Genomic DNA, 23,299 nt, shown 5'->3' with positions numbered 1-23,299 from the left:
ATAATTGTGTAAGAATTGGAGACGGGCTGTGTTTACCTTTTTTTCCCCCAGTTTTCCATTCCTTTTCACCTGAATATTTAGATGCTGATGTGTGCACTCAGGAAAAGGCTAGAAGATGCTTATCTCTTAGAAGATAACCTGCCATACTATTCTTATACTATACCTGCAGGGAACCTGGATTTTATCGCGCAGCAGTGAACTGCCAGATGATTAATCCCGTCCTTGAGGATCAAAGTCTTTCTTCATTTGGCTAAGTAACCAGCTAAAGGATTGAAAGGAACTAACACACAATGGGTGAAATTAATCCCAGGAGTGTAGCTTGGTTAATATAGAGTTCTCATTCAGTTATAAAAGCAATTAATCTACCTTTCTAAACATTGTTCTTTTTTTTTCCATTTTAGAAGTATTGATAGGGCTGGAGGTACATGTCAGTTGACAGAACAATCACCCAGCACGCAAAAGGTTTGAACCATAGTACTGCATAGACTGTGCATAATGGCTGACACCTACAGGTCATCTCAGCACAAGGGAATTGAAGGCAGGATGATCGGGAGTTCGAAGCCTGCCGACGTAACATGACACCCTCAATATCAAGGATGAGCTGTTATTGGTAAGTGTTACTGAAGAACAATACCCCAATACTTTTATATCATCTTTTGTGGTGGGCTAGAGAGGCCAGTGAAGGTTATCACTTCATAAGGAAGACGGCAGAACTGACTCACTCTAGTTGGATAACAGGTAGGTCAGGTTTCACCTTCTGTTTTGAGACACTTCTGAGAAACAAGGTGGCACTTAGCGATGGAAAGAGTTTGATTTAAGTAGGTCCAGTTCTAAGCATATTCATTCTATCACTAGACTCTGTGCAAGCTCATGTCTTGTTAATTTTGTCCCAAGTTCTTTGAAAATGATTCAAAGTCTTGATTTAAACTGTGACCCGTGCAAATGCCTTCTGTGAAGGTAGATAAGATAAGGTACATTTGGGGCTTGCATCCTCATACCCTCAGCAGGTTAATTAAGAAACAATGGTTACCCACTCATGCTTCATTCATAAGTGTTTCTGTGGAGAAGTCCTCACAGCTTGAGATTGCACCAACATGGACTTTTATGTGTGCTATAAGATATGATGTCTGATGTTGTCTAGAGTTTGATTCTAATTCAGAGGTGTAATCAGCTTATTCCTAAACATGAGAATTTTGAGAATTATCTCCATCAATTGCACAAAATTTTGGAGTTCTGAATGAATTTGAATGTAATTTAGAATTAAATATAATTTAGAACATAATTTAGTCTTTGATATAAGTGAACTAAAATCATCCCAAGCTCTAAGAAGGTGGAAAGCATTAGGAAGATAATCCTTTAGTTAAACCATGAGTTAAGGCCTTCATAATATGACTACTAACCATTTTTGTCTACTGTAAGGGATAATAACTATATTTTAGCACATAAGGATTACACATAAAGATGTATTTGTCTGGGAACACAGTTTCAGATGATGCAGTCTGCGGCCATTAGGTATTGTGCCTCGGGCCTAGCTGAGGAAGCTGACCATAGTGGCAGCACAGGGGAGAAGTGGTTGGTTCACCTGATAGCAGGCATTAGGCAAAGAAGAGGCCGGGTTCCATATCTACTTCAGGGGATATTTCCAGAGACTGGACTTCTGAGTGACTCACCCTCTAGTAGTGCCACAGACAGTCAAGACTTTCATTTGTGGCTTTTAGGAAACATTTGAGATCCAAACCATATATGACAAGCATTCTATGTCTCTTGAAGGCAGCTGGGTCGCTCCATCAGTGCTGCCATGGGTCTTAATTGTAACACAGTATAAAGAGCTCAGAAGACTAGAAGACTCTGTTTAGCTCACTGAATATGAACTGAGGATAATATAAAATCTGTGGGTATTCCTTCTGAATTAGACTTTTCATAGTCCAACGAATAAGGCCTCGAAGATATGTAAATCCTTAATCATTTCAGAAACAACAAATCATTTAACCATGGGAAATTATTGGCTTAAAGTAATGCAAAGATTTTATAGGTTTTGAAGTTTAAAAAGTAATTTGTATGTGTATGTATGTATGTGCGTGTGTGTGAGTGTGTGTGTGTGTGTAAGAGAGAGTATGTGTGTGTGTGTGAGAGAGAGAGAGAGTGTGTGTGTGTGTGTGTGAGAGAGAGAGAGAGAGAGAGAGAGAGAGAGAGAGAGAGAGTGTTTTGTGCAGTGTCCATGCAGAAACTCGACAACACCCAGTGATATTTCAATCCCCTGAAATTAAAAAAGCAGGTCGTGGTTGTGAGTCACCATGTGGGTGCTGGGAACTGAACCCGGGTCCTTTATAAGAGCAGCAGGTGGTCTTAGCCACTGAGCCATCTTTCCAGCCTCAAGAGATTACATCTTAATATTGCTCATTTTTGAATAATCAGTTAAAGATGCTAACTTACATGCTAATCCCAAGCAAAGGCTGCCCAAACGCCAATGTCTCTATATATCTCTACGCAGAAAAATTCTTTTAAATTTGTGTCTTTTTCGAAGAAGAGGTGAATGTGGGAATTATTTTACGCCACAGCCAAGATTTCTCCAAAAGAAGTATGACCTTGCTTATGTTTGTGTACCACTGGAAGTGAGGTGAAGCAGGGTTGATTCCGCAAGGTGGCGCTGTTTCGGCCCACTCTAATGAACATAGAAACAGGCTTACTAGAGGTAACTCATAGGTCGCGTTAGGCGACACACAAAAAGTTCTTCCAGCACTTAGTGGATGAACAAAGCCCTGAATATTTAAACACATAGACGTTTTTAAAGCCTGGGACTTGTTTGAATCCGATGTGCTAAGATGGCAGAGAGGCACTGACCTTGAATTAAAAGATTTTTTTTTATTTACAGTCCCCCGATACTTAGCGCCATGCGGGGAACAGGTGGCAAGCACACGTTCAGAAGGCAAATGGAACCAAGAAGAAAATGTAAACCAAGGCCTTCACTGGTAGATTTCACACAGGGCAAGGCCCCATGAGCAGCTAAGCTGACCTAAGATCTGATGATTTGAACAGTTTCACCCGGCCCTGGGCCATGGATGGTCCTGGCTCTGTACCTGGCCCTGGACTGCTTTAATACAAAGTTGTTTTTGTATATGAGAAGCTGAGGGTGGGGATGGCTGTTGTTTATGAACCGGGGACTAGAGAGGGGCTTCTTGCCTTGTCAGCCCACAGTAGAAAGGCAGAGAGAGTGAGAGAGAACATGAAATGGGGCTGAATGTGTCCCGTTAGGGACATGACACTGGCCTATAGCATTCATTCAGTCATTGATCATTGACCTTGCCACCGACCCTTGTGCAGGCCCTGCCTCTCAACCCCATGTCACCGAAAGTCAAACTCTCATAGAGAACAGAGAACCCATTAAAACCGTAGTGAGCCTCAGTATGTCAAAGTATCCCAAAATTTATAAAATAAAGAATAAGGATTAATGCAGTTGAAATATTTATCTATGAAGTTTTTAAATTATTGAGAAAACAGTACTCCTAGTCACATAGAACAATTTAATTACTTGTAACCGATACTCTAAAATAAACCAGTTCCTATAACTTAAATATGTCCAGTTGGTAGGAATGACATTCGTATGGTAGTGTTTTAATACACAAATCGTGTATTGATATTTTACATGGTAGTGGTTGAAAATATGAACGCCGAGCTCAGAGTCACAGTCAGGTCACCATCGTTCCTTTACCAATGGCTTCCTTTGACTTTCTCCCCATGGTTGTGTACAATGCTTACGGCTTCTACATCTTACAGTCAGTGTGCAGATTAATTGGACAATAAATATCAAATGTTCTTAACTGCATGCCTTGGTAAACGCAAGTCAACAGAGGTTCACAGTTATTACACTTACTAGGCTCTTAATGTTTAAGAATTCTTTCATCATGACTAAACAAACCAGCCCTACAAATACACAAGCACCGTGAACAATTCTCCAAACGACTCAAAGCCCTTACTTTCAGTTTTCTAAAAACGTAATTAATTGTCATGTACGGATTTTTGCCTGCCTATGTGCCGTCTGTGCATCTGGTGCCCTCAGAAGCCAGAAAGGGGTGTCTGGTCCCCAGGAAATGGACTTATAGACAGCTGTGAGCCACCATGTGGATGCTTGGAATTGAATCTGGGTCCTCTGGAAGAGCAGCCAGTGCTCTTAACCACTGGACCACCTCTCCAGTCCCATAACAAATTTTTAATGAAAATATCTGGGCCAGAACTAGACAGAAAACTACTTTGGTTGAGAATTGTCTTAGAATCACAGTCATTACATTTAATAATCATGACTTACATAAAAATAAGAGAATAACAAGCCTTCCTGGGGTCACCAAAGTATGTGTGCTGACGGTGGGGAAGGGATCTTCGTCTCAATGGTCACACACACACACTCACACACACTCACACACACTCACACACTCACACTCACACACACTCACACACTCACACTCACACACACTCACACACACTCACACTCACTCACACACACACTCACACACTCACACACACTCACACACACACTCACACACACTCATGTGAATGCATACATCTCACACATACACGCACATACACATACTCATGTGCATACACACACACACGCACACACACACACTCACTCACACACTCACACACACACACACACACACTCACACACACACTCATGTGAATGCATACATCTCACACATACACGCACATACACATACTCATGTGCATACACACACACACGCACACACACACACACTTGTCCGTGCATACATGCTCATGCGCACACAGAAACACACATACTCATGTGCATGCATATATACTCACACACACACAAAGAGAAGTATACTTTATACTCTCATCAGCATATTTTTAAACTTACAAGAGTTTTCCCAACTGGGAATTTTAGAATCTTTTCCAAAATATTCTGAAAAAATGGTTTAGTCTATATTTACTTAGCTCAACTCTCACTCTTGGTCTTTTTGGGAGGTTTTGTTTACTTGTTTGTTTGCTTGCTTGCTTTGTGTGGAAAAAGGAGGAAAGACTTAAAATAAGTAGTGTGGGGAAAATTAGGTAGAGATCCTTTCGTATACCCAGGATCCTTCAGAAACTGGGTTATTTCTCAAATTTGCACATGGAATTATTATGGTCCTGACCACAATCATGTAGACAATGAATGGGGCATGGGCATGAAGACAATTTAATGAAATGAGTTTCTTTTCCTTTGAATTCTTTGAAGAAGGGCATCATTAGACAGAGACTCATATTTACCTTGTCCATGAAGCATGTCAGCTTGGTGATGGGCTCTTGGCACTAAGTCCTTGATTAGAAATTCCTTGAGAGCTCCTCCCCACAGGTGCTCCAAGACAAAATGATCTAGAAGGGAACTCTTCCCTAAGCACACAACGCAGAGGCTCAAGCAAACAGAAAGGAATAACGTGTTGGTAGTAAGAGAAGTGTCATGCCGACGTGCTGGATTTTGAACGAGAGTGTGTCCTTCGTGGTTGCTGTGAGTATCACTCTTCTTACTTGGCTTTAAGAGTCCCCCTTTCTTAGAAAGATATTTCTAAAGCGGTTAAAGTTTGGAAATATTACTTTAGATATGAGACTAAAAACTTGTTAGTAAACATTCATTGAATGTATTTAACCTACCCCTATAGCATCATGCAAAGTTGTTTTCCAGTTCAGTTCTATTTTAAAGTATTTTTAAAGTCAAGTAGTTTGTTTTGTGTGCATGAGTATACCTCTCTATCAAATGAAGTCTTTGAATCAGCCTGTGATACTGTCATTTTTCTAGAACGCTTTAAAGACACCCTGCCTCTTCACACAATGGTCAATTCCTGTTGACTAAGAAGATTCTGTGCATGTCAGCAACTACTTTGAAGTTGACCACACTTAACTTAAAATAATGTATTTGTAATCCCTGCTGGAATCTATAAGAAATAAACATATGGAGTGATTCCGTGGGATACTGACAACCTCTGCATTGCATTTGAAAAGAAGTTGAACCCGGAATGATCCTGGGTGGGCCAAGGGTGGTCCATAACACTGATCTTATCTCCTTTCTCTCTATCCTAGCTCTTGTGGCTGGCAATAAATATCTATCTGTTTATTGACACGTTCTGCTGGTATGCTGAAGAGGAGTCTTTCTTTTATACACGAGTTATTCTGGGTGTAAGTAGATTTAATGACAATCTGTTATTGTTTCAGAAAAGAAAATGCATTCTACTTTCCCAAGCTTCGATGTTTTCACCGTCCCCCTTTTTTCTATTTCTAACTTATGGACAGTCCGCATTGGCATGGGCCCGGGCATCTGCCGTGTGCCTGAATTTTAACTGCATGCTAATTCTGTTACCTGTCAGTCGGAACTTCGTTTCACTGGTGAGAGGAACGAGCGTGGTAAGTACTAAAATATCTTAAGCAGGCTCAGTTGTTGTCAGCCTGCAATGGAAGACTGGAAAGATGGCCAAGCAGGTAGGAGGGCTTGCCTGCAAGCCATGGGGTCTGAGTTCAAATTTGCCAAAGTCCATGTAAAAAGCAGTGTGTACTTGTGTATGTCTGTGACACCAGCGTGGTTGAAGGTCAGAGGCAGGAGGATCACCAGGGATCACTAGCTCACCACCAACCTAACTCCAAGTTCAATAAGGCCCTGATCTCAAGGAAAACAAAAAGCAGAGAGTGATAAAGCAGGTGACCTGGTGTTCTCTAGCCTGGGATTGTGTGCACGGGTATATGTATGCATGTACACTCAATATGCACATCCCAATGCTTACACACACACATAATTTTTACAGGTGTGATTGAAACATGTATTTTCCTATGAAATTCCCAGCAACTGGGCTTATACTAGTTAAAACTTGTGGATGTTAGCCCAAAAGCTTGGGACACCCAAGATATAATTCACAGACCATATGAAGCTCAAGAAGACCAAAATGTGGATGCTTCAGTCCTTCTGAGAAGGGAGAACAAAATACTCATGGGAGGAAATACAGGGACCATGACTAGAACAGAGACTGAAGAAAAGGCCATCCAGAGATTGCCCCAACTGAGAAGCAGCCACCAAACCCAGTCACTATTGCTGATGTTAAGAAGTGCTTGCTAACAGGAGCCTGATATGGATGTCTCCTGAGAGGCTCTGCCAGAGCCTTACTGATACAGATTAAGATGCTTGCAGCTAACCATCAGACTAAGCATGCAGACCCCAATGGAAGAGTTAGAGAAAGGACTGAAGGAGCTGAAGGGGTTTGAAATCCCATAGGCAGAACAACAATATCAACCAACCAGACCCCTCCTCCAGAGCTCCCAAGGACTAAACCATAAACCAAAGAGTACATGTGGGGGGACCCATGGCTCCAGTCACATATGTATCAGAGAATGGCATTGTCCAGCCTCAATAGGAGAAGCCCTTGTTCCTGTGAATGCTTGTTTCCCCAGTTTCAGGGTGTTGAGGTGGAAGTGAGTGGGTGGGAGGGGGAGCATCTTCATAGAAGCAGGGGAATCGGGGTATGTGAGAGGGGAAAACTGAGAAAAGGGATAACATTTGTAATGTAAATACATAAACTTTTCAATAAAAAAGTAAATAAAAATAAAACAGACCCTAAAGATCAGTACATTCAATTTAATGTTGGTTTTCTGCTATTGACTTTCTAAACAATATTGGACTCAATTTTTTCCCACATGGAGATGCAAGGCTTATGACTATTTGAACCACAGTCATTTCTGATTGAAGAAAGACAAATAAATGTTCTAAATAAACCACTCAGGGAACACCCCAGTTTCTACCATAATCAAAGCCACAAGGCCCGGATTGAACCTGGTGATTTTAACACCGATCAGTGGTAACACCCTTCCAATCCTATTCACTTCACCATGCTAATTACCACTCCTCTGCTATTGAAAACGGCATGCAGAAAAATAAGATTATTGGTGACCTTTGTCAGAAGAAATATCTTATTGTGGAATCATCACAATAGCAGATATTAGTTACAGATGCAAAGCCTCTTTCCTTGTATAATAAGGAATAGTGTACAAGTCATTCAAAATATGTGGTTGGGGGTGGCAATTGTTGCTTCTTTATTCTATATCAATACGCTGACTGAGGCATGACTATAAGGTTCATTTAAGAGTTGTGAGCTATAGCCAGAGACCTAAGAGTTCCCACTTTTGGATAGAGTTGATATTCCAGCAAAATAGCTAAAAGAAATCCTTTGCTTTGCTGTGATAAGTGCCACTAGTTTTTAAGTCCCGTGTCCCCATTTGACGCAACATAGATGTAGGTTGGGCCTGAGTCATAACCTCTTAGGTCTCGTTGCATTGTTAGCTCTGTGTCCATTTTCCTAACTGATTTATTCACTTGGATACTTCAGTGCTGTAGAGGACCGTGGAGACGGCAACTAGACAAAAACCTCAAGTTCCACAAGCTCGTTGCCTACGGGATAGCTGTTAATTCAGGTGAGTGCTTACCAGTTGTCCAATGGCTTGGCACTGGCTAATGTCTAACTTCATAGCTTTTTAAAAAATTCCTCCCATCTTGCCTTTAGATAAAAGAAACTTTCGCCCTTTATCTGAACACATGAAACCTTGTATTTACATTTTTCAATTCTTTTTTTTCCTTCTTTTTCTTTTTTTTTTCTTTTTTTCTTTTTTTTTTTTTTTTTTTTTTTTTTGATCTGGGGACCGAACCCAGCTCTACCACTGAGCTAAATCCCCAACCCCATTTTTTTCAATTCTTAATCTACGCTCAAAGAAGTTTTTCCATAATAATTCCTCAAATATCAAAAGAAAGTTTGTCAGATTTCCTTTTGTTTGTGAACAAGTGGCTTCTCTATAATGTAGTGATAAATACCTATTTAAATAAAAAATCTGCTATTCATATAATTCAGAACTAAAATTGACATAGCCAAAACCTCACTCATATAATAGGAAAACAGCTATTGCCATTCAACAAACATCAATAGACATGGGATAGTGTTCTTTTTTGTGTGTTAAAGATGGCTTTCTTAGCCCTGACATCAGAGTCAGAGAAAGAAAAAAAAGAAAGAAAGAAAAGATTGGTCATGTTACCTGGGTTCTGAATAGTGTTGCGTTAGTGGACATAGAAGAATCTTAAAGAATAGAGGTTGTATGTTGTATAGTCATAGAAACCGCTACTGTTACTGTTACACTTGTCATTTAAGGAGAAATTAGAGTTTCCATGCAAGGTTAGACACCCAGGAGGAAGGGAAGAATGAAAGGGGAGGTAGCAGTCAACTGGCTTGTGGCTTTGCTGGGGAACAAAGACATTGAAATAAAAGGCCATCGGAACCATAAAGAGTTATGATTCAGGACTCTTTCTCTCAAACTAATTTCACTATAAAATGTTTTCCTCATTTGTTTTTTATCCTCTCATGCATAAAAAAATTGCAGAGTAAAAGGAACACTTGAACCAAATGGGAATTTAATTAAGCAACAAGACATGACAGACGGTGCCCGCGTGCCAATTAACACAACTCTGGGTGTGTAGTGAGACATGCGGGAAAGATTCTCCCCATTGATTGTCTTAAACACCAAAGCAAACCAACCCAAGATGTGCTTTCCAGTGGGGCTTTGTGGTTTGTCTAAAAAAAAAAAAAAAAAACTAAAAGAAATGGCTAGTGAATGGGGAGGGGCAGGGACAAGGCTGGTCTAGCTGTATATCTCAGGGCCTGGAGTGGTGTAGAATAAACCTATATACATAGAGCCTTTGAAATTGGAAGCCATTTCCATACATTGAAACAATCAAAAAGCAGAATTATAGTGCTGGAAGAGCTCAGAGCTCCCTGTGACGGGTGTTGTCCAGGCACAGCTATGGAAGCTCCTTGGTAAACTCGTCAGAGAAGGAATTCTAGGACACTTCCGGGCTTGCTTTAAACTGTTCAAAATTCCTTATTTTCACATTAAGAATAGAGGTTGAACACTGTAAAAAGGCAAGAAGACTCTTATTACCATGCACAGCTTAAAGGCAGAGTCAGACTTTAAAAGAGAGTTGTAACGCTATAAAGAAAAAGGGGGTCATCAAAATTCATCAGGAAGAAGCACAGAGCATACATGGAAGCAGGAGTTGTGAAAGGCTTTCTTCTCAAACCTCTGGGTACTCAGATATCAGTAGTATAAATGTATAGGTAATATATATTGAATGTTTCCCATGAGCAAGGCACCCTGGTAAGACCTATTACCTTTTGAACCCCCTATGGTCAGTGCTGCTTCAAGGTGCTGTGAAACTGAGTGTATTTGGCTGGGATCATATGACCAACTTCTTTTAGCTCAGAGCAGGTCTCTTCAGCTGGCTGTGGAGTTTTAAAAGCATCAATAGCCATTTGATTTCTCTACCTCGGTGAGATAGTGTAGATTACTTTCAAGACTAACTCTGCTTGGTAATCTGAAGAATACAAGGTCTTCATTCACTTACTGTTATTGCCAATAAGGTCAAGTCTGCACCCCAGAGTAAGATGGACAGACTCACAGCTCTAGCCACATGTTCATTGTCTTTTCCCCTTGGGTACTCCTCAGAGCAAACATTCTCCACCTATGGGTTGCGACCCCTTTGTATGTTGCATATCAGACATCCCCCATATCAGATATTTAAATTGTAATTCACAACAATAGGGAAATTACACTTATGCAGTAGCAATGGAAATCATTTTATGATTAGGGGTCACCATAATATGAGGAATTGTATTAAAGGGTTGTAGCATTAGAAAGGTTGAAAACCACTACTCCAAGGTCTTCTATGCCCTTGCTCAGGTGTCCCCTCTGCTGAAATTCCCTCTCTTTCATGGTGCTCCCTGGGTGGTTAAGACACTACTGTATCAAGAACCACTGTCTGACCACTGTCTTAGATGCCTATAAGGCTCATGACATCCTCCATAGCTCAGACGTGGCAATCCTCAGTCTCTGAGAGGCTCAGAGGCATGGATTGTCTCTTGCATTTTAGTAACTAACCTATGTCTCTGACACATGAAGACAGTAACCGATTTAACCAAACCAGGGCGTGTGGCATCTAGCCACATGCATGAGAGGCTAGAAGAATTGATAGGAAAGGAACAAGACACAAATGTCCAAGCATCATGCGGATGAAACAGAATTGGGGAAATGAATGGATTCAGAATGCTACCAATTATTCGAGATTATACATTCACATTCTGCTGCGAGGAGAAAAAACAGGATGTTCTTTCTCCATCTTCCCCTCACACATCTCCAAAGAGCATTAGTATTCTTTCCAACCCACTTCTCTTGAACTGCCAGCCACTCTGTGCTGCTCCTGAGCGCCTCCTGGGACTCACCCCAGCAGGGTCAGAGCTGTATCTCCCAGCAAAGGAGCCTCATCCGGTCTTCCATGGCAACCAGACCCAGGGCTGTGGTTTCCAGCCGGACAAAGGCAGGAAGGTGGAAAGGAAACTCTCTACCTTGTCCAATCCTTGACAGAGCAATTACTGCATTTCACATTAACTAAGAAATGTGGCTGGCAACTGTGCTTTTAGAGAGAGAGGGGGGAAAATGCTAAGCCTGGTTTCATTGCTACACCTTGCTTTTCTCGTTTGTCCTTCTGCTGTATTCACGGGGGAGCAGCTGCAGTGTCCCTGGGCTTGTTTTATTAGCCTCAACCATTATGCTGCTTTGAAATAGCCAACTGGCTTAATAGAGGTGTGTAACCTTGGAAGAAATGCATGCACAGAGAAGTTTTCGTGCCAGCCTCTAATTTCTCATCCATTCCCCTAGATGTTGAACTGCAGGCTCTAATTGGTCGGATCATTAAAGGATGTAATTAGAGACTGGTGGATATAGGCAAGGGAGTGGGGAGAAAGGCAAAACAGTGATATCTCTAATCAAGGGCATCACCAAAAATGCCAGGAGCCCTCCTTCCTGCCTTCTTGCTTGCCTGCCTGTGAGAAGCAGGACCCCCACCTCCAAACACTAATAAATGTGTTCAGGGACCTGTAACTCCATTGGTATAAAAATCATAGTCTTACAGCCTTTACATTCTTATTAATGTGGATCTTTCTGGGTTCCCTAGTCCATGGCAGACCTCGAAGACCCCAGCAATTGAAAAGCAGTATGTGGAGCCTGGGTTTCCATCAACAGAGGTTGTAAATTGTGACCCATGCACTTCTTTCCGCAAATTCTGCAACTTGTGTCTGCCAGATTTCAGAGGTGTAAGATTACGCTGAGTGCAACTCCTGATGAGTTGCTAAAATTAGTTCACAAACATCGATGAACAGAAGAAGGGCAGGTTGAGAAGACAGGGTACAGAATAAAGATCCTGAGAAAATAACGACTTAGAGCTCCCAAGGTAGAGACGGTGCCAAAGGCATGAGTTCCTTGGAATCTGACATCTAACAAGACACTACCAACCAGCTCGTTAGTTTCACTGAAGGCGATCAAAGCTCCAACAAGGTTCCACCCGGAGTCCTGCCTCATACGTTCAAATGTGATTGACAAACACGTGTCTCGTAGTATCCCAGATGGACTGGCTCTGTACTAGACACAAGGAAGTTTCAGGCAGATTGTGGCTTCAAAAGCACAGGGGAGATTCACTCCTAGGTCCTGGTTTCCACGCACTGCACTGCTTAATTAAGGGGTGATTAACTCCAGATCCACTGTCATCTCCGAGAGGTAGGCAGAAGAGTACTAGAACTGACCCTCTTCCAAGATTCCTCTCCAAGATAAGTTCTTTGATCTCCAGGGGGAAACTAAAAGCAAAAGGCACTTTCTCAGGGCAACTGGATTTAATTGTAGCCTTATGGTGTTTTTTTTTCTTTTGGTCGGCTTCTCAACAAAAGTTTCTTATATGAACTCAGAAGTCCACAGACCAATTAAATGTGCATGTGCAGCATTGTCAACATAGCTGGTCTCTTTAAAAGTACTTGGGTGAGAAAATAGAATTACAGGAAGACCCACTTACAGCTGGGATCGTTCAGGGGCATTATGGAGAGAGGTAGTTTGAGCCTTTGCAAATATGCAGCAGTGTCTGCCATGGAAAGGACACAGGGGCACACAAAGAGCTTGTTTTCAGCTAATGACCTTGGCTTCCTGGCAAGACTGCAGATCTCCCATTCAAACTACTGTGTTGTTTGGGGGATCAAATTAAAATATGAATTTCACATCTGCAGATCCCTTTTGAATGGAGAGTGCATTCAGTGAGCTTCAGAGAATCACACGGTTGTCACACAGCTGGAAGAGATTTGAGCTGCCTTGTGTGGTTATGGGTATTTTTTCCAAATCTACCTATTTTACAGATGAGAAAAATAGAGGCAGAAAAATTAGGTAATTGGAAAGCATCCACTCTGCTACTCTTTTTGCTGGACACCAGCATCCAGTCTAATGTCATGAAAGTATCTCGGTGACTGAGAAGGAGAGAATGCAACCAAGGCAGCATCTTAAACCCATTCCAGAGATAGCTACGGCCATACCATGATAGTTTGATTGTTCATATTAAAAAGAATAAGACATATAAAAAAGAAAAAACACAACATCTGAAAGGGAACAGAAGCAATAACTCTCAAGCAGCCTTAGATCTAACAGCTTATATATTTCTAGTTTTTAGCCATGATCCAAATCTAAGAAGAAAATAGAATGCTTACCCAAACAAAATGGCCTCGTGTGGTTTTTACCCTGAGGATCCCTGAGATTACTAAGATCTTACACATTTAATCTACTCTGGGAAGCAAAAATAATCTGGAAAGGACTGAAGAAAAGAAACACTTATTATATAAACCTTAAAGCACATGACAGCTCAGGTAACAGAGTTCCAGCTTAGGCCCTTTGAGGTGTCTCTGAGAGGCAGCTTGGGCTCCCTCCTCCAGTGGTGTTTTCAGTGCTAGAAGAAGGGAGTAAACATGAGTGCGCACCTCTGGGGCCCGAGTCATCCTCCACACTTCTATCCAGTTTAGCTCTGTCAGATTCTTCTGTGGAAGCTAACCTAGCAGGGAACAGATTGAGATCAGCAGCTCATTGCACCGGAGAGGAGTGTTATAAAAGCAGGCGAAGACAATGGGAATTCATTGCTTTCTTCCTGACTGTTAGGTATGGATGGCACATTGGTGAATCAGCCCTATAATATAAAATGAAAATCAGTCTCTAATTCTGTGAAACTAGAATGTCCCCGTCCTTGCCTCTATGGAGAGAGATTTTTTTAATTATTTCATTTTTAGTTAATCTTGCATTCAGCCACTTTGGTGAAAGTGTTTATTAGCTGTGTGTGCTCCCAGGTAGAATTTTGGGGGGTCGCATATGTATACTATCATATCATCTGTGACTACAGATAGTTTGACTTCTTTCTTTCTAATTTGAATCACCTTGATCTCCTTAAGTTGTCCTACTGCTATGGCTAGAATTTCTATATTGAATAGATGTGAAGAGAGTGGACACCTTCATTATGACGTGTTTGGTTGAGGTTCCTGGAAAGGCAATGCTTCTCTGAGAGGTGAAGAGTGGTGTGGATTGGGGAAAGAGGAGATGGGGGAGCGACTTGGGGGGAGGAAAAACTGAAGTCAGGATGTACATATGAGAGAATAAATAAAAAGGGGAAAAGAAAATAAAGAAAATGCTTCTAAATAATAGACAGCATCGGGCCGCTATAACCATAGGCACAGAATTAGCAGCAATATCCTCAAAGGTTCTGTGTGTGCACACATGCACACGCATGCATGTGCATGCAGAGCCAGGCATTGGCACTGGGTGTCTTCCTCAGTGGTTTTCTAACAGTATCTCCCTGAGCCTGGAACTCACCAGATTTTTTGGACAGACTAACTGGCCAGCAACTCCAAATATCTGCCTCTTTCCTTTCCAGCTCTGCCTTACCCAGTACTGGGGTTATAAACCTGCACTACTGGTTATACAAGTGTCAAGAGGTAGAAGTCAAGTCTCTGCTTACCGACCGCACCACCTCCCACCCCAAGTGTTCTCAGGAACACTGAGATCTTATTTGCCACACATTCTTCCACACCTCCAATCACAGAGGACAACCATGGAAGATGCTGTAACACACCCACAACGTGTATAGCCTATATACATGTTAGCCAGCTGTATAGTATACATATGTATATATACATAGAAGCCAGCACGGCTACTTCTTCCCATTGCAGATGCAGAAGAACTTTGGGGAAAATAACTACATCCTGTGTAATGAGTCCTTTGTTCATACTTGAGTCCAATCCCAATGGTGTGTGTCAACTGGCTGACCATCCAGGTCTCCATGGAGATGACATGACTGCTGGCTCCCCAACAGAGTTTCCAAGCTCAGAAAAAGCAGCATAGAGGCAGAATCTCTGGGCCAGATCAAACAATGTCCTTGAATTTGTCCTCTTTATCTAAAATTTTATCATATCAACTCTCAGAATTAGATAGCACATCTTCCTTAAGAATACAGAAAAAATATGTTTGGTTCCACAAACACTGGCTCATTTTAATGTGCCAGATGATTCTGTAAGAATCATCTATGTAAATGTGTGTGTATAAGTACATACACACACACACATATATGTGCCTAAACATATATACATACATACATGCATGCATGCATGCATATATATATACATATGTTAAAGTATATGAAGAGAAGAACAGAAAATATTTCTGTAAAATATAAAGAAAATATATACTGGTATCAACTTATGTGTCAAATAAACATATATTGCTGTGTGTGATGCATGGTTTCTAGAATAATTCTTTCTGACTTCTTAGGAAGCTTCATATTCTATACCCATCATAGGCTGACTTTGCTTAAGAATTATATCGTCTATAATATAGTATGCTATATTATATTATATTGTATTGTCTAGGATTAAAGTAATGCTATGATGAAATACTGTGGCCAAAAATGCAAGCTGAGGAGAAAAGGGTTTATTTGTCTCCATTACTGAAGGAAGTCAGGACGGGAGCTCAAACAGGCAGGAACCTGATGCAGAGGCTGTGGAGGGATGCTGCTCACTGACTTGCTCCTTGTAGCTTGCTCGTTACAGAACCCAGGACCACCATTCCAGAAGTGGCCCCACTCACAGTGGGACAGACCCTCTCACATCCATCACTAATTAAGAAAACAGCCTACAGTCTGATCTGATAGAGGGATTTTCTCAGTTGAGCCTCCCTCTTCTCTGGTGACCCTAGTCTGTGTCAAGTTGACATAAAACTAGCCAGCACAATAACCATGTCCTGATGTGACTTACGTCACTTCCAAAATGACTAGAAATTTAAAATTAAATCATGAATTAAGATTATTTGTTAATATAATTAAAATACATATAATAAGCCATACGCCATATGTTCTGCTCCATTCAAGAAACTGGGTAAGATGCACAAATAAATCACGATTCCTTGTAGACTGCCAACACCAGATCAGAGAAACCTAAGGTATCAGCACAGTGTTTTGAATGAACTAAAAGGATGTCTCTGACACAGCCTGTGCCCAATGTCTCTCACCCTCAGTTATCCACATTGTGGCACACTTGTTCAACCTGGAGCGTTATCACCTGGGTCAGGCCAAGGATGCTGAAGGGCTGCTGGCTGCGCTTTCCAAACTTGGCAATGCCCCAAATGAAAGCTACCTCAATCCGGTCCGCACCTTGTATACGGTGAGTGAGTCCTTGCATGTTAACCAGCCTCGCTTCTGCAGAATCGCTTCTCTTCCCATCCCTCTATCCAGAGCAATAGATTTCAAAAGCTTTACATAAAAGAGCTGAAAAAAAAGGTTTCTGCCAAATGCTAATATCAATTCACCTTTCTGCTCTAACAGCTGGTTTTCCGACCATTAATGTGGCTGGGAGGATATGAGCAAGGAGAAAAACATACTCTGCTTAATTAATTTATAGTGAATGTGTATCTGTGATATTTTAGGAATGCAAAAACCTGTTAAAGCCTTAATATTATGGGTTTTAAAAGCAGCGCCTGATCAGATTTCCTTCACGGATGTTAGATTCATAAAGCAAGCACCACCTGAACCCAGAAACGACAGGATGGATGCTTGGCTTTCAACCTGCAAATTGTTTTCTGGGTCTGTCCTCTGTGCCTCGTCTTCTGGCACAAGAGTGAACAGCTGGTTTGCCAAACCATACACTGACTGAAGGTCATTTCAGAGGGAGAACTAGATGGCTCGTGACACCATCAATGCTAATGCCTAGGTGCACAGAGCAGCAGTGTCTCTGGGAAGGAAAATACAATCAGCCACAGCATCCTACCCTAGAGGTAAAGACTTCCCTTGATTCAACATACATCGCTCTTATTGGTTCATCTAAACATCTTCCATGGAGTACCATATTGGAATAGAGACCATATATTTTTAATCTATTTTCTAAGAAAAGTCTCAAGGCCACACACCCCATCGATAGAAATCTCTATCACCTGGGCCCTCCCTGTAAATGATGGGTTTGCTCATTTTGTGTTTATTAGAGAAGGAAAATTCAGATTCTAGTTACAAGGAGATTCTTCCAAGTCAAAATCTTGATTTCCTCATGAAGGCTTGCAATCTCAGGTCATTAATAAACTGAATTCCCTTTTCTTAACTGACACCAATTAGAAGCACAGATTTCATAGCTACAAATCAAAACTGCAGATGCCCTAAGCATGCAGAGAGCTGTTTAATACCGTTTCGTGGATTCTCAGAATTTATTTGGCCACCTGTTTAGATCTACATCCCCACCCTTCCCCCACTAAAGCTTCACAAAATTCACTGCTCGCAAGAGACCCAAGAATAAATCTCAACATCTTGAAGAAACTATGTAATAAATAGTATTTATTATAAATAACCTTTAAAGCAATTTAACAAGCTAATTAAGCTACTTCAAACACAGTTGTTTCAAAAATTTTAGAAGCAATATACTTTGTTAGTACTAATTAAGCTCAGAAGCCCCTCTAATTTGGGTATTTGGAGAGATGATTATCAATAACTTGAAACATACATTAAAGCAATTCATAAGTAATGCTGGGGGGTTACTTTAGACAGCTCCTGGCAGCTCAGACCAGTCTGTAAATGTATTGCAGGGAATTGAGGAGAAATCGTCTTTAATAGTCAGAACAGAATGATTTGAGATTAACACACCATGTGCTATAAATTGACTTCTAAAGTGCCTGAGTGTACTTATAAAACAAATATTTTAAATGTTCTACATGTACCCTCTTTCAATTTCATTCCACTCTTCTGTGAAGAGAAGAAAATAAACAATGGAGAAGTCCCTGTCCAAATTACTTCCAGATCTCAAAGCAGCCTAAATTAATGAGGTTTTACTGACAAAAGATATAGTGTGAGTTTATTGAGCTGGTAGTTGGCTCAGAGATGGGAACACGGGGTTTGAATACTAATGACTAAGCAAGGATGTGGGAACTCACAATAAAAACAGAATGCTTTGCAATTAATATTCTAAAAGGCTATTTAACTGTCCCTTGCACTCGTGGGTCAGAATCCTGCTCGTTGGGGAGTACCAATCAGATAAGAATAGCTGTGCCCTTATTGATCACAGAGGCTTTACCAGGTCTTATTCCAAGGACCCCTGAGGTTACGTGAAGGAAATGCAAGTCATGGTCCTTCCAATTAAAAAGCCAGAGCAAGGCATAACCACCAAGGGAACAGTGCATGCAACTGCTTTATTAGGAGTGCCCCTAAGGAACCTCTCCTCCCTCCAAAAAAGTGTTTATTAATGTTAAGATGCAATTAGGCATGGTGAGCCACAATTTTTAATCTTAAAATTTAAAAAGCTCGAATTTGAGCTTATTCTGCAGCTTTGTTCTTCCAGTGCTCTTTAGTACCAATTCAAAATGGCAGCTCTGACAGGAAAATTAACTCATGCAAATGAAAAATTTGTGCCTAATGGCATGGCATTTTATAAGGTCTGAACAAAGTAAATATCCATGGTGAGACAGGGGAAAAAGGAAGAATTTTCACAGCTAGTTTCTTGAGGTGTATCTGGACTTTGGCGATGTCCTGTGTGTTGGCATGAAACATTCTAAATTGCTTTGTTTGGATCCTCTAATGCTGATCCCAAAAATGTAAAAAATCCAAAATATTAATTTGGTGATACTTCGTGGTCTTCTAGGGTACAACCACTCAGCTATTAATGACAGTCTCCGGAATTACTGGCCTGGTGATCTCTCTGGCTTTGATATTGATCATGACCTCTTCAACTGAGTTTATCAGGCAGTCCTCTTATGAGCTATTCTGGTACACACACCATATCTTCATCTTCCTCTTCATCAGTCTGGCCATCCACGGAGGAGGGTAAGCTGATTTTATAATTAGGGTGCTCAGATCTATGTCTCTGTGCACAGATTCCCTAACTATTGTGAATAGAGCATCTGTGAACATGGTTGAGCCAGCATTTGAGGGGTAGAATGTCAGGTTTGTTGGGCACATGCCAAAGAATGGTATATCTGGGTAGTGTAGCTGCTCTGATCTTACTTTCTTAAGGAGTCTCCACACTTATTTTCATAATGGCTGTACCAGTTACAACCCCACCAACAGTGAGTGAAGGTTCCCTTTCCTACATCCTCACCAACGTTTCTTGCCAGTTGTTTTCTAAGACTTAGTTGCTCTGACAGGCATAAGGTGAGATCTCAGAGTAGTTTTAATTTGCATTTCTCTGTTAAGGATGCCAAAGGCTTTGAGGTGTTCCTTATCTGTTTTCATTTCTTCTTTTGACATCTCTCTGTTCAGATACATAGCCCTTTTTTACTTGAGTTGTTTTCTTTTTTTTTTTTTTTCGGAGCTGGGGACCGAACCCAGGGCCTTGCGCTTCCTAGGCAAGCGCTCTACCACTGAGCTAAATCCCCAACCCTGAGTTGTTTTCTTTACTCTGGTTTTTTAACCATTTGTATCGTGTGGTCATTAATCCCCTATCAAATGTACAGAGAGCAAACACTCTCTCCTACTCTGTAATTTCCTCTTTCACGTTATTCTTTCCTTTGCTGAACAGAGTGTCTTAGTTTTCATAATGTCAAATTTGTCAATGGTTGGCCTTGCTTCCTTAGTAAAAGAAGTACCATTCAGAAAGTTTTTTTCCATTACATCTTGTAGGATTCTGCCTTATTTTTCAGTTTCACGTCGTGACCATTGATCCACTTGAAGTTGTGCAGGGTAATACATACGGGTGTAATTTTATTCTTCTACACGTAGACACCAACTTCTCCCAGCATCAGTTGCTGAAGATGCTGTATGTTCTCCATTATGCATCATGGCATCTTTGTCAGATGCGAGGTAGCTGTGATTGTGTGCAGTTTTGTCTGACCCTTCTATTTCATTCCATTGGCCTATGTATCTGTTTTTATGCCAATGCCATACTGCTTTGATTATCATGGCTCTGTAACGTAGTTTGAAATGTAGCGTGGCAACCCCTTCCCCAGCATTGTTCTATTTGCTCAGCATTGCTTTGACTAACTAGAGTTCTTGTTGTTATTGCTGTTGTTCTTGTTTTGTGCGTCCATGTGAATTTTAGAATTTTCTTCCTGTTCCTGTGAATAGTGTCATGTAGAGTTTGATTAAGTTTGTGCTGAACCTGAAAACTACAGTTACCATCTTCACAGCATTAAGTCTACCCACCTGTGAACGTGAGAGTTCTTTGCATTTTCTAGTATCTTCTTCCGTTTCTTTCTTCAGAGATTTAAAACTCTCACCTCCTTGGTTGGGTTTATTCCTACACATCTTATTGCTAATAAGGTTTGATAATTTTTTTTATGTTTTACTTATTTCAGTTTATTTTTAATTTGGTTTAGTTTCCTGTATTTCAGACACACAATTCTGTGTATCATCATTTGACTCTACTGGACATTAAACATGCTTAAGGTGTCTTAGGAGACACTACATATTTACACACTTGGTTTCAATAAATGTGAGTGATGAAATATATCATGTTTGATAGTCTTGTTCTCACCTTCTTTGCTCATAGTCTATAGTAAGGATACTGATTTTTGTATGTTGACCTTAGACATCTTAGTGTAATCCTCTTTTAACATAGTAAGTATCCCTGAAACCCCCAAAACCCACATTTTCTGCACTCACACCCTGGGTACTGAACTACGAGTCCATCCTGATGGTCAGGAACTTGACTAAAGTTAGGATTTTTATGCCCAAATAATATTTCACAAGGAGAATGGTTGAGTTATTTCAACCTTGCTGAAAAGCTTATTTGAGGATAAAAACCTATTTAATCTTCTCAGCTTGACATATTCTTCAACTTCTATTTAGGTCAAAAGAGATTTGCAAATTCTATACAAAATGCCAAGTAGATGCAAGACTGTGGATGTGATACATTTCAGTACCTATATCCTTAGATCTGTGGTAACTTTCCCCATGTTATCTACAAGAGATCCCAGGTCATTCCATAAGTATATTGTTAAAAATATCAAAAAGTTTATTTTTCCCCACATATATCATTGCATAATAGGCAAACTAGTGAGCTTTTAATGCCTTCCAACAGTCTGGCTCCCATTTATCATTCAACCACCTGAGGTTGGCATCATTTGTGCCTGGAGATTCACAGATTGTCTGCTTACCTGATACAAAGGGGTGTCATCAAGCTTGAGTGACTTGCATGGAACAGAGTCAAAGCCTAACATATCAATTGCAGCTGACACAGGCTGTTTCTGAGAGCAGTGCTCTTATCCTCCCATGCCATATAATAATAACCAAGGAAACCACTACTCCACAGCTGAGCACAGCATCTCTGTGATGATGAGAACTTAGTTTCTCAAAACAAAGCAGTGCATCTTATCCATAAGCACCCAGGAACTGAGCAGTTCCTGGACTCTATTACTTAGGTGTCTGGTCCTGCTGTGAGAGTACAAGTCTGTAAAGTCATCCCCAGAGTTGATGCCTAAGCAATATGCAAAGGTCAGTGGGTCGTGCATGTATAACAGATGCAAGCTAATAGGATTACAGGACTCTTTATCTAGTGCTCCATCCATTCAGACTTCTCTTTCTACTTTTAAATTTATCAATACAGCCTCAAAGACACATTTCAAAGTGACCTGTTTTGACCTTGTCAAATGCTAAGCCTGCTAGTGGTCACTGGGGGGGGGGAACACCATTATTCTGGGCACCTCTCTTGACTTATTCACTTCAAACTTCTAAGTGCTCAGAAACAAGCTAAGAAGGATAGAAGTTAAATCAATCTGCAGAAGAAGCCAATCGTACAAAGTTAGCCAATTAGCCCAAATCAGCAATCAGAATGAGATGAAACCTAATTAAATTCAACAGTCTACAAAAGGATGTGTTCAAACAACTTCCTTCATTATGAATTCTCTAATATAGACACTTTCAATGTGACACAGGATACCACAGAGGGGCACTTCTTTTCTGGGATCTTCAAAGTTACCAGAAGCTTTTTTAAATGCCTATTTTTAAAGATGCTGGAGAAGAGTGACAGCCCAAGTCTCAAGATAGGGGAGTGCTGTTTTGGAACCGCTGCAGAGTATAAGTCTGTGTAAAGACATCTCACAAAATCAGCTTGACATTTTTGTGCTTTTCGTCTCTCTCTCTCTCCCTCCCTCCCTCCCTTCCTCCGTGTCTCTCTCTCTCTCTCTCTCTCTCTCTCTCTCTCTCTCTCTCTCTCTCTCCCTCCCTCCCTCCTCTCTCTCTCTCTCTCCCTCCCTCCCTTCTCTCTCTCTCTCTCTCTCTCTCTCTCTCCCTCTCCCTCCCTTCCTCCGTGTCTCTCTCTCTCTTTCTCCCTCTCCCTCCCTCCCTCCGTGTCTCTCTCTCTCTCCCCCCCCCTCTCTCTCTCTCTCCCTCTCTCTCTCTCTCTCTCTCTCTCTCTCTCTCTCTCTCTCTCTCTCTGTTTCTAAGTCGCATCATTCGAGGTCAAACTCCAGAGAGTCTCCGGCTGCACAATGTCACCTTCTGCAGAGACCACTTCGACGAATGGCAGGAAGCTGCCTCGTGCCCTGTACCTCAATTTTCTGGCAAGGAGCCGTCGGTAAGAGTGAATCCAGGAGCTTTTTAAAAATAACTGTCTCCACAGTTAAAATAACGAGAGCTTTTATAGGCTTGAAAAAAAGAACCACCCATGTCACCACTTGATGAAGCCAACTCTTTATTAAGTGGGCTAATGGAGAAATCGAGTTATGGATAATTTTAAAAGAGATTTACTGCCAAAAGCACTTTGTTCAGCTTTGAAATGTATTCTACTCAGGCTTAAGTATGGATGTCTGATATTGCAAGACTTCATAACAGCAGAGTAATGAATCTGAGGGAGTTAGCCTCATGGCTCACCACCCTCTATACCCTTGCTATTACTTTGCCTATCTCTGGAGTAATTGGGAGTAATTCCTAGGCTTACTTTCTCTCTTTCTACAACTATTGGTGGTCAAAAGA

The 23,299-nt window shown here is 41.1% G+C and overlaps 1 protein-coding gene and 1 long non-coding RNA gene across 2 annotated transcripts in view; one reads left to right on the top strand and one right to left on the bottom strand.

Moving 5' to 3' along the window:
- LOC120099111 (uncharacterized) overlaps positions 1–23,299 on the bottom strand; it is a 34,280-nt gene that overhangs the window by 3,505 nt on the left and 7,476 nt on the right. The window lies entirely within an intron of this gene.
- Nox3 (NADPH oxidase 3) overlaps positions 5,453–23,299 on the top strand; it is a 64,841-nt gene continuing 46,994 nt past the window's right edge. Inside the window, exons 1-7 of the mRNA NM_001004216.1 lie at positions 5,453–5,500; positions 6,070–6,165; positions 6,280–6,390; positions 8,358–8,442; positions 16,432–16,577; positions 19,032–19,213; positions 22,772–22,901. Coding sequence (NP_001004216.1) covers positions 5,453–5,500; positions 6,070–6,165; positions 6,280–6,390; positions 8,358–8,442; positions 16,432–16,577; positions 19,032–19,213; positions 22,772–22,901 — 798 coding nt within the window. The remainder of the gene's footprint in view (positions 5,501–6,069; positions 6,166–6,279; positions 6,391–8,357; positions 8,443–16,431; positions 16,578–19,031; positions 19,214–22,771; positions 22,902–23,299) is intronic.

Source organism: Rattus norvegicus, chromosome 1, assembly GCF_021556685.1.
Source record: "Rattus norvegicus strain SHRSP/BbbUtx chromosome 1, alternate assembly SHRSP_T2T, whole genome shotgun sequence".
Classification (NCBI taxonomy): domain Eukaryota; kingdom Metazoa; phylum Chordata; class Mammalia; order Rodentia; family Muridae; genus Rattus; species Rattus norvegicus.
This window is presented reverse-complemented; position numbering and strand designations above follow the sequence as displayed.